Below are 10478 nucleotides of genomic sequence, written 5' to 3' on the forward strand. Positions count from 1 at the left end.
CAACCATCGAGGGGTAAATACAAAACAGCTGTTCTCGGGTCTTTCGAAGTAAGTGAGAGAACAGCCACAAAATACAGGCGGGAGTAAATAAAAGAAACAAAAAGGGGCTCGACTTTCCTAATGATTACTATAATAAACTTGCCCATAAGTGATACGAACTGCGATATTTCGGCGTATATCTAAGGTGCGGAGTAAAGTGATATAATAGCCGTGCTTAACTTTTAAAGATCACAGTCTATATAACCTATTTTAACTGTATTCCGGTCGAGCAAACAAACACACGCATAAATAGGCAAATTTAAATATATACCTTCTATATATGTGTAAAAAACTGACTTGCCAGCGCAGCATATCAAACATGTCGGATACTGAATTCAGTTCTAAATCGGCTTTCGAAGCGAACGGACGTTGTACGGAAAGTGATAAAAAGAAATACTGCGGAAATCATGGCGACAGATAACTTAACAGCGGTTCTCCACGGAATCGAGGACCTGCGATTGGTAAGTAATACCTGGATCTAATTTGGGCGATTGTTTGCCATCTACTAATTCACTTCCTGCAGGAGCAACGCCCGATTCCGGAAATCGCCGACGATGGTAAGCGATTTTTACACTACAAAAATAGTTTTGATAATTTAATAAATTTAAAAAGATATAAAGAAGATGAGGGATAAAAGTATCAGTTAAAAAAATTACAAAATATTTAAATAATACTAAGCGGACTGATAAGTAAGGGTTTCATTATTTTAAGAAAAATGTTAACTTTATATTGTCAATCAAAAAGTGATATCTACTGATTGCTTCTGGTATCAGGTGACACAGTGAACATAACCATAATAAATATGTAGATAATAAGTATATCCAATTTGTGGTAACTGAAGCCTACTGATAACACAAATTACAAATTCATCATAAATATAGATATGTAGAGTGGATTGGACTGTAAGGGATTTCCATTGGGCAATATAGGTTTATATTGGATTTTTTGATTTACAACTTAGATACGTAGTTTGTATTCATATTTAATGTTATACAAAAGAAATGGTATTTACAAAATTGTTACCTATATAACGTGGTAAAGATAATTCTGATAGTACACCAATTTGATAATACCGATTCAATTCCTTAGAGGTTCTCCTGGCGATGGATAGTGTCGGTATCTGCGGATCGGACGTCCACTATCTGGCCCACGGACGCATCGGGGACTTTGTGCTGACCAAGCCAATGATCATTGGCCACGAAGCAGCTGGAGTAGTGGCCAAGCTGGGCAAGAAGGTGACCACCTTGAAGGTTGGCGACCGGGTGGCCATTGAGCCGGGAGTTCCCTGCCGCTACTGCGATCATTGCAAGCTGGGTCAGTACAACCTTTGCCCGGGAATGGTCTTCTGCGCCACGCCCCCCTACGATGGTAACCTGACGAGGTACTACAAACACGCCGCCGACTTCTGCTTCAAGCTGCCGGACCACGTCAGCATGGAGGAGGGAGCGCTCCTGGAACCCCTGTCCGTGGGAGTCCATGCCTGTCGTCGCGCCGGTGTTGGTCTGGGCTCCAAGGTGCTCATCCTGGGCGCAGGACCAATTGGTTTGGTCACTCTGCTGGTAAGAGAAGCTATTAATATTTGGAGGGTTTAAGAATATTTAACCCACTTACCCACTTTGTTTTCCACTTAGGCTGCCCAAGCCATGGGTGCTTCAGAGATCCTCATTACCGATTTGGTGCAGCAGCGTTTGGATGTGGCCAAGGAGCTGGGAGCCACGCACACGCTGCTCCTGCAGCGGGATCAGTCCGCCGAGGAGACCGTCAAGGTGGTTCACCAGACGATGAGCGAGGTTCCGGACAAGTCCATCGATTGCTGTGGAGCGGAGAGCAGTGCCCGTCTGGCCATCTTTGTAAGTGAATTATTACCTCTGGTTTGCCTTTGGCTAACACCTTTTCTTTCAGGCCACTCGCTCCGGCGGAGTGGTGGTGGTCGTGGGCATGGGAGCTCCAGAGGTCAAGCTGCCGCTGATCAACGCCCTGGCCCGCGAGATCGACATCCGTGGCGTCTTCCGCTACTGCAATGAGTAAGTTATCAGTCGCACTCAGGGGTCAAGACATCTGCTGATTACTCCCAATCCTCAGCTATGCCGCCGCTTTAGCCTTGGTGGCTTCGGGCAAGGTGAACGTGAAGCGCCTAGTCACGCACCACTACGACATCTCGGAAACGGCCCAGGCGTTCGAGACCTCCCGCCGCGGCACGGGCGGCGCTATCAAGGTCATGATCCATGTCCAACCGAGGGACGCCAACAACAAAGTCAAGTTCTAAATATACATTCTTATCTTTAAACCGAACTGTGCGTCTTGAGTTGGACACTTCTAGAGGAACATTTTGGGGGTCTTCAAACATTTCCGAGCTTTAAACGTTATCGTCAGGTTTTCTTTTTTTTTAAGTATTAATTTACTTTGAGAGAAAATTAGTATCTTAACAGCTTAATATTCCGATAAGATGGTTCTAAAACCCATCATTTAAATTTATAAATGGGTTAGTTGTAAACCTAGTATCTGATTTTAGGTGTCTTGGAACATTTCCTAGATCTGTATTTTATCGACATGTTCTATTTTTAAAAGTAATTTATTGTTAGATGTAATTTTAAAGTTCACGATTAGAACCACTTTATAAAAAAGTAGCCGACAGGTACCAAAGCCAGATTCTGATATATTACTAATGGTTTACAATCTCCCACTCACCATAATTGAGTGCTGAGATCTAAAACAAATATTTGATGTACTCGAGGGACTCCTCTGGAGCTCTTTGCTCTCCCTCGGCATCAAAGTCAATCAGTTCCGGTTGCCTGTTCCGGGCAATGTATCGCAGATAGCCACGTGTGCTCTCATGACGCACAGATAACTTGATTTCCCAGCCATCACGACGTGGTGATGAGAAGATGGTGGAGCCATGGCAATTAACCATCTGCAGCCAGCGGGTGAAACCCACGCCCAGGTAATTGCTAGCCTTGTCAACGATCACGATGGGCAAATCCTCGCTGGAAAGCAGACGGACCAGTTTGTGCAGCTTCATCTTCTGGAAGGGCCAGTAGTAGCAGGCAGGATCATAGAGCATCACCAGCATATCGCTGCTGCTTTCCTCCCGCAGTTTAAAGAAGTTCCTTGGACTGGAATCCTGCGAGGGAGTGGAGCCCAGAACTACGGCGCGGAAGAGCTGATCCTCCAGCAGCTGATCACAAAACTCCCTCAGATACTTGGCGCTGACCAGCTTGTGCATATCGTAGACTCGGCCCTCGCAATCCTTGCCATAGATCCGTGGAGGCAATCCCTTCCGGTAGGTACCAAAGTCGTCGGGATTAAGGTTTGAATTGAACTCCCCGATGTTGGAAATGTCCCGTAGGCCAAACAAAATCCGGCCAGCGTACTCCTGTGCCAGCTCATCAAGCAGCTTTACCCATTTGCTCAAATCGTCTCCGTGTCGGTTTTGAACAAAGTGAAACGCCACCACCTGTGGCCCATCAAACGTAAACTTCTCCGGTGGTGATTTCCGATCCATTTCCGGTATCCACAACAGCCATCGAATGGAGTTGTTGTCGGTTGAAACTGTTTTCACCAGAACCATTTTCTTAAGACTTGGTATCAGTATCTAGTTGTTCCAAAACATACAATTCTTTTTATACACTGATGATACGATACCCGGTAAATTTCACAACAGAAAAAGCTCTAAGAAATGAGCTTTACTTAACATTGTTTACGTTTCGAATTTAACATATGTATGTAACCTTAACATTTTTAAATTAATTTTGCCGTGCCTTTTTTATTGATAAGACAATTTGAAGAAACATATACCATATTTCAATCCGTCATTTAGATATTATTACCGAATTTGGATTTTATAAAACACTTTATAACTCCCATGTTCACGTCAAAAGTTATGGAACTTAAAATATTTTTTGAAATATTTTCTTATATGTGATGTAGTCAAGTTTTATTAAATTCCCTGAATATTTAAGTGTAATAAAAATAATTGGGCAACAAATGGGACTGCCAGCCCAGTCGTTTTCATTTGGAAATTTACCAAAAGATAATCATAAATATAGATTTGAGCGTGGTTAAAAAGCCAGACGCCTTTGCTCGGATAATGAACTAAAAACTAACGTATACTACTAGTATATAGATAACTTAACAGGTGCGCACATTATTCTTGTGTGTAATAAAGCGCTGACCAAGTCGATTGGTCTAAGATAAACAGAACCCCGTACGCATAACCGAAAACTAATCAACAGTTAGCCTAAGTCTTATTATTATTTACGCGGTGCGGTAAATACATATAAAAGTACAAAATACGATGTAGATTCTGTATGGGCGCACAGGCACCAAAGTGCCACAATGGATTTGAGCTGCCATTAACCCCGACTCCGAGCACGACCTAGAAGCGCACCTGCTTGAGCTTATCGTAAATGCTGAAGTACAGGGCCGTCGTCATGCTTGACTTAAGGAGTGTGGGGGCCACGCCCTTGTACAAGCCCCTCACGCCCTCCTGACGCACGGTCAGTCGCACGCAGTCCCAGACTCCGTGGCACTGCAGCGTCTGTCCGAAGGTCTGGCGGTTCGACTCGAAGCCCTGGATTTGCAGCCGCTTTTTGATCAGATCGAAGGGGTACACGATGGTCTTGGAGAGCATGCCCGAGGAGGCGCCCAGTCCCAGCAGCGTCCACGTGGGAAGTTGGCTGCGATCGCTGACCTCCAGGAAGGCGCAAGCCCAGTCGCTGAATAGGCGGTAGGCCATGAAGTTGGTGCCCATCAGAGGTGTAATTTGCAGCAGGGCGGAGGACAGGCCGCGGTACATACCCCGTGGACCTTCATGGCGAACAATCGCCGACACAGCCCTCGTGGCGTTTCGGTATCCCTTACTGGTGTCCTGGGCAATCAGTCGAGTGCGGATTACGTCCAGGGGCGTAGATATGATCACCGCTGCTCCGCCAGCCGCAGCTCCACACAAAAAATTCGATAGATGCTGATGATCCGACAGGTAGCTGGTCTGTTTGGCCCTAAGGCTCAGCTGCTCGTATGTCCAGAACTGGCAAATGCCGTACATGATGCTCAGCACCTGGGCAGGATTATGACCTTTCCAGAAGGCCAGAAGTCCCTCCTCCCGGTAGATTGTTTTCACCGCCTGTCCAATGGATGTGTACTTGGAGGTAAGGGCTCCCGCTCCCTCCTTAGCACGGCTCTTGCCCAGCGGCTCCACCTGCAGCTGAAAGCGTATCTTCAGCACGTCCAGCGGTTGGCAGGTGGACCGAGTGATGGCCGCCGATAGGCCACCGGCCAGCATTTGATGAAGCTGCTCCCGCGTACTGTGCTTTCGTAGCGGGACGGGAGCTGTGGTTGTGGTTTTGGTTGCCTCACTGGTAGTTCCTGTGGTTACCGCCATGTCTGCGTCGGAGCTGCTTTGGTTTCGCTTTTCGTGTGCGTATGTTTGCTCGTGCGGATTTCACTTTTATTGCTACGACTGCCAACTCTTCAATGGCATTTCTGTAAAATAAAGAAACCCAGGCAGGCGGAGACAACGTTATTACAGTCGGAATTCAATAGCTGCTACCACTATCTTGGAATTTCAATTTCAGATACATTTAACAAGTATATTTTTAAAGAGGGAGGTTATAGTCTATCCACCTAATTTTTTATTTATGAGATGTAGATTAATCATCGGATTAATGGGTTTTTTATTTTAAAGAAAGAGGTGTGAAAAATGTTGGAACTTCTTAACTCCTACTAACTGGGAGATTAAATATTAAGAGCACCTTATCATTTTTTTAAGATTGCTATATTCGGAAGAATAATTTTGATGATGAAACAAAAATAATGAGATGATTGGTGCTTGTGAAATTAATGGGCTTGTCTTTTTAGAGGTTAATTTAAGGATGGGAATTAAGATTGTTAGGAACAGTGACTTGTTATCTTTTGTAGAACATACTGAAATATATTTCTTGTTGGTTGTCATGTTAATTTTTTACTTTAGGCAATCCGTCTTAGTGAAGCCCGCCCGTAGCTTTCATTCAAAGCGTTTTACAGGTGCGGCCGGGCGCAAACTCCGAATTGTTTACACATTCATCAACTCGATGGCCAAATTGATGTGTAAAAATGCGTATACAGGAATTGGGAAATAGTAGGAGTGATTTTGGAGGATGGGACTTACAAGTGTCATGCTCAACGGAGCGTGGGGATGAGTCTTCGCGATTACTTCACTATTACATCTGCTATGCCCAGCTGCGCGCCAATTCGCAGAGCATTCAATGTAGACTCCAGGTTCAAACGCCCATTCATTGATTGACAATAGTCGTCTGGAGGGTATTCGGGTTTATCAGCGATTTCACTTTTTCCCGCTTTTGTTGTTCGATGTTCGTTGTCCAGTTCCAAAATTCCGATGCTGCTGGCGAGATAAAGAGACAAAGACAGGGGGAATACGCTTGAGATTGGGATGCTGGTTGGTGATGAATGCCTGGGTGCAGAGTGGGCAGAGGTGACTTCTCACCTGGAGCAGATGCGTCCGTTCGCGGGCAGAGTGCTGCAGTTACTGCGGCGGCGACGCTTCTTCATTACAGGCAGCGGCCCGTGGATTGCGTCAAAACTTTCTTTTCGCCAGCTTTGTAATATCGCTGACGCCGAGATGCCGTTGCAGTTGTGCGGCGCTCAAAGTTGACCGCTTCCACTTCCACAAACTGGTTTTCCCAAAATCAAACCAAGCCGCTCTGCTCCACGAAACAACAACAACAAAACAAACCAAGTTACGTCGCCAAGTGCACGTAGTCAGCTGTTCGAGTCGCTGGAGATGAGCTTTCCAAGCGGTGATGTCAATCGGCAATCGAAATCAGGTAACGATTATAGCTATAAAATAGCTAATAGCTGACTTCGATTTTTGAGTTAGAGTTATGAAAGTGGTTTTAAACGAGTGTGTCTGCTAACCAAAAACCGTTTCAACTTTTTTTGATGCACGTAAGAATTTATAAAATTTTAAGCTTGTATATTTTTTACGACATTCAAAGATTATACTATTATTAGTCAATAACAGATTTAGTTGTTTTTGAGCCACAGGTAATTGTAACTTACCAAGCCTTTGAAATAATCACAAAACTTTACTTTTATTATACTAAAACTAGTCCCTGGAACCACATTATTATCATTATTATGCTCAAGTGTCTGTATGTTCCTAAGTAAATGATTTTCATTTAAATATTTTTAAAATAACTAATAAACCGTTAAAAAAGCCAAGTCTGGCTATTTGTAAAACATACTTCTATCGATATAAATGTAGCTGTCACGATCATGGCGTTGCCACTTGGGCGCGCTTTCGTGTTTATTTAAAAATGGCTTAAAAAGTATAATACAAAAAGGTTAATCAGTGGTCCCTATTTCCACCCAATGCCGCCTGTGGGAGCATCGGCTGGAGCAGTTGGCGTGGGCTTATAGTCCGGTGGTATGCTGAAGCCAAGCACCTCGAAATTACCGCCAGCAGGAGCAGCAGCAGGTGCATTGGTTGGATATGGTGGCGATTTTTGTGCGGCTGGTGACACTGGATTCGGCTTCGGAGTCGTAATTTTAACAGGAGCAGGAGGCACTGCATCCTCCGCCTTGGGATAAAGACTGGGGAAGTTGGCTGCTCCATTGGAACCATTAGTTCCCGGCTTTCCATCGAAGGGGTAGACGGGATATCTTGGTTTAAAGGTGTTGGACTCGAACTGCTCTTCACTGACGTCTTCCTGGAAGTTGGGAGATCCTAAATGGGAAAAATACATTTTTAGTAGTACCACTTCACTTATACTTTATGTGAAACCCACCTGGATGAGAGGTTCCACTTGGCTGGGACTTTTCCTGTCCTGGTCCCTTGTCATCAGCACTTCCCAAAAGCGGCACGGTGCCAATGGTTAGTGGAAAGTCCATTACCAAGTCCCCACCACCGTGGAGCTTGAAAGTCTTGGCAATAAAGCGTAATGTATAGCTAACTCGAATGGGATCCTTTTCGCTCTGCGTCGATGGAGTGGTCGGCGGCACCACGAGGAACTCATCGAATTTGGCCTTGTTGTGTTTCAGAACCTCACCGCAATGTTTGTCCGCCACTCGAGATTCGGTAACTTTCAGCTGCTCCTTTGCTCCTGAAGAATTCGCTCGGTACGATACGTTCTTGATCAGACGTACCTTCACATCCATACATTGGACATCCGACTGGTTGTCTAGCACCAGATGAAAGTGGATCTTCTGACCGGGCACATAGGCTGAATAAGAAGTGCTCACGTCCATGATCATGGGCTTATGGGCACCGAAAATGGAACCCCACCAGAAGCTCTTCGACTCCAGGCGTTGCAAGGGTTCCTAAAAGATTCATAGCTTTATAAGGATTCCAAAATGTTCGCGGTTACCCACCTTATACTCCTGCCGCTTGTTCAAATCGTGTGGCAGGATCACCGAGAAGCACTGCTTAAAGGTATTGTTGTATCGCACGGCGCGATCAATGGTCAGGGTGACCTCATGCTTGATCTGGCCATGTTCCCCAATAAAGGAAGTGGGTGCATTGGGCGGAATGGTGGTCCGGAAGGGGAAGACATACTTTCCGGTGGGCAGTTCCAGCTGGGATCCGCCCGCTTGTCCGTAAACCTGCTGGTCAGTGCTGTAGTACACCTCGGTGGTGGTGTGGGTCACCAGTGACTTGGTCGTCTTTCCATCCTCGCCCACCTTCTCCTCGCTCTCCTGCCATCGCGTCTCCCCGTATCCATTAATGGTTATAAAGATCGCTGCAATTGGTTTAATTTATCTGTACCGCCGGGTATGTAATTCAATTATGCATTTAGTTTAATTGCATTTGACCTTTGGGCCTTTGTGTTTTCGGATGTAGGCAGTATTGTATTGGAAAATGGCTTCGCTCACAAAAGCTTTTGGTTAATTGACTAACAATAATTCCGAGAATAATTTAATCATAAACATAACAACAAAAAATGCTACCTAATTAAGTTCACTGCTAACTTTAAAATCTGATCATTCACGACTTTTATATACCCTTGGTCTAAGCCCTGAATAAATCATGTTTATAAACTAATAGATTTTAAATTGTGGTTCAAGTAAACTTTTCTTGTTAGTAAGGTTTTACTTCCGCTAAATTCAGATTCCGATAAAGTTCGACTTTTGTGTACCCTTAGGAAGTATAAAATTGTTTTATGTATGAGATTTGTTTGTGTTTTATGTAAACTCTTCTTGCTAATGGGATTTGTATACATCTACATACATATGTCCGACTTCAATTTCCTCTGATTCACTCCAAAGGTAACCCTATAGAGTACAATTCAATTCGAATGTGCTGACCAGAAAACTGAATCAAATGTCTAATAATAATAAAACAGTAGACGCAATTTCAAAACAAAACTAGTTTTTCTGCTGCTGCCAAGCGGCCACATGTGTGTTGTATATATAATATAATTTACCATATATACATACATATCTTCCAGCAGATCTACCGGTAACAATAACAAAAGCATCGGACAACAATACACAATACACCAACAATATTAATGACGACGCGACTACGCAACGAAAGTGGATGTGAATGGTGTGGGAATCTGAATTCGAATGGGGATGGAGATAGAGACCCATGACGTCATGGTCTCGGTCTATTAGAATACTGCGACTTCTTCCGCATGTCTTCAACTTACATCGAATGGTTTTTGGACGCTCCGTAACCAGTTCGGCGGTGCCGGAGACTAGCTGACCGGCTTGATAGACCCCCAGGGGATTGCTGTCGAAGACGAAGGTCACCTTGCTGCTCATCTTCTCCAGAATTTGCTCCTTGACGACGGTATCAGGCGGTATCGGTATCGGGATATCAAGTTCCTTTGTTTGTTTGTTTTATTGATAGTTGTTGGGAGTGGTTGTTGGTCGGGGGTTTGGGGTCGGAGCGAAGCAATTTCGCTCGCCAGCACCGAACGCGAGCAGCTCTGGCTTAATACTGATTTCTCAAAAGCCACCGGCGAACTTGGAGGCTATTTTCCGTGCGTGAGAGTGTATTTGGGGAGAAAAAAGTGGAGGCAAAACGGGGAAACACACGGACAATTATAGGAAGTTTTACACTCATGCGTTTATGAACATAAGAATAATTTTTAAAAGATATTCTACCTATGTAATTTGTAATAATGACATCGAGCTTTGTTTAAAAAAATAAAAAGAAAAACATTTTCAAAATCTGTTCCTAAATTCAAGAATAACATATCTTGAAATTTTTATTAAAAATATAAGAGTATTTTATTTTTGTATGTTTTATTTTTTATACTCCTCCACTCGTAGAGTTAAGATACGTCGGAAAGTATGCAACAGGTGGAAGATAGCGTTTCCGGCTCTACATAGTGTATATATTCTTGATCAGAGCACTAGACGGGTCGAACTATCCATTTCCCGCCAAACCATTTAAAGTTCTGCAAAATAACCGCTTCAATCGCCACCCCCGCCAG

The 10478-nt window shown here is 44.2% G+C and overlaps 4 protein-coding genes across 6 annotated transcripts; 1 reads left to right on the top strand and 3 right to left on the bottom strand.

Moving 5' to 3' along the window:
- The first annotated feature begins 349 nt into the window (after window positions 1-349).
- On the top strand, window positions 350-2331 carry Sodh2 (Sorbitol dehydrogenase 2). Its single transcript, XM_036818293.3, has 6 exons — window positions 350-500; window positions 563-596; window positions 1129-1598; window positions 1671-1889; window positions 1942-2063; window positions 2122-2331. The coding sequence occupies exons 1-6, from the start codon at window positions 447-449 to the stop codon at window positions 2303-2305; spliced, it is 1083 nt and encodes a 360-aa protein (XP_036674188.3). The 5' UTR covers window positions 350-446; the 3' UTR covers window positions 2306-2331.
- Window positions 2332-2690: 359 nt separating this feature from the next.
- LOC108012129 (uncharacterized) lies at window positions 2691-4029 on the bottom strand. Its single transcript, XM_017077420.4, has one exon. The coding sequence runs from the start codon at window positions 3605-3607 to the stop codon at window positions 2747-2749; it is 861 nt and encodes a 286-aa protein (XP_016932909.3). The 5' UTR covers window positions 3608-4029; the 3' UTR covers window positions 2691-2746.
- A 241-nt stretch (window positions 4030-4270) lies between these two features.
- Window positions 4271-6808, bottom strand: Tpc1 (Thiamine pyrophosphate carrier protein 1). 3 transcript variants are annotated; one of them, XM_065866056.2, is made up of 3 exons: window positions 6521-6808; window positions 6185-6418; window positions 4271-5520 (listed from the first exon to the last, which is right to left on the bottom strand). In XM_065866056.2, the coding sequence occupies exon 3, from the start codon at window positions 5417-5419 to the stop codon at window positions 4415-4417; it is 1005 nt and encodes a 334-aa protein (XP_065722128.2). In that variant the 5' UTR covers window positions 5420-5520; window positions 6185-6418; window positions 6521-6808; the 3' UTR covers window positions 4271-4414. The 3 variants fall into 3 exon arrangements, with proteins under 3 accessions (XP_065722128.2, XP_070853010.1, XP_016932907.4); XM_070996909.1 differs by having other exon boundaries at window positions 6185-6454; XM_017077418.4 differs by having other exon boundaries at window positions 6185-6415; window positions 6521-6807.
- A 483-nt stretch (window positions 6809-7291) lies between these two features.
- On the bottom strand, window positions 7292-9983 carry LOC108012068 (arrestin domain-containing protein 3). Its single transcript, XM_036818845.3, has 4 exons — window positions 9687-9983; window positions 8407-8774; window positions 7824-8355; window positions 7292-7762 (listed from the first exon to the last, which is right to left on the bottom strand). Exons 1-4 carry the CDS (start codon window positions 9799-9801, stop codon window positions 7395-7397), a joined length of 1383 nt encoding a protein of 460 aa, XP_036674740.2. The 5' UTR covers window positions 9802-9983; the 3' UTR covers window positions 7292-7394.
- Between the last annotated feature and the right edge of the window lie 495 nt (window positions 9984-10478).

Source organism: Drosophila suzukii, chromosome 3 (assembly GCF_043229965.1).
Source record: "Drosophila suzukii chromosome 3, CBGP_Dsuzu_IsoJpt1.0, whole genome shotgun sequence".
In the NCBI taxonomy this organism is placed as follows: domain Eukaryota; kingdom Metazoa; phylum Arthropoda; class Insecta; order Diptera; family Drosophilidae; genus Drosophila; species Drosophila suzukii.

What these genes read in the sequence shown, in the direction of transcription:
- Tpc1 (XM_065866056.2), bottom strand. Translation starts at nt 5,419, where the DNA reads ATGGCGGTAACCACAGGAACTACCAGTGAGGCAACCAAAACCACAACC.
- Sodh2 (XM_036818293.3), top strand. Translation starts at nt 447, where the DNA reads ATGGCGACAGATAACTTAACAGCGGTTCTCCACGGAATCGAGGACCTG. An exon ending in TTGGTTTGGTCACTCTGCTG is followed by an intron (nt 1,599 to 1,670) that starts GTAAGAGAAGCT and finishes TTTTCCACTTAG; the next exon opens with GCTGCCCAAGCCATGGGTGC. An exon ending in GTCTTCCGCTACTGCAATGA is followed by an intron (nt 2,064 to 2,121) that starts GTAAGTTATCAG and finishes CCCAATCCTCAG; the next exon opens with CTATGCCGCCGCTTTAGCCT.
- LOC108012129 (XM_017077420.4), bottom strand. Translation starts at nt 3,607, where the DNA reads ATGGTTCTGGTGAAAACAGTTTCAACCGACAACAACTCCATTCGATGG.
- LOC108012068 (XM_036818845.3), bottom strand. Translation starts at nt 9,801, where the DNA reads ATGAGCAGCAAGGTGACCTTCGTCTTCGACAGCAATCCCCTGGGGGTC. An exon ending in GCGTCCAAAAACCATTCGAT is followed by an intron (nt 8,775 to 9,686) that starts GTAAGTTGAAGA and finishes AACCAATTGCAG; the next exon opens with CGATCTTTATAACCATTAAT. An exon ending in ACAAGCGGCAGGAGTATAAG is followed by an intron (nt 8,356 to 8,406) that starts GTGGGTAACCGC and finishes TGAATCTTTTAG; the next exon opens with GAACCCTTGCAACGCCTGGA.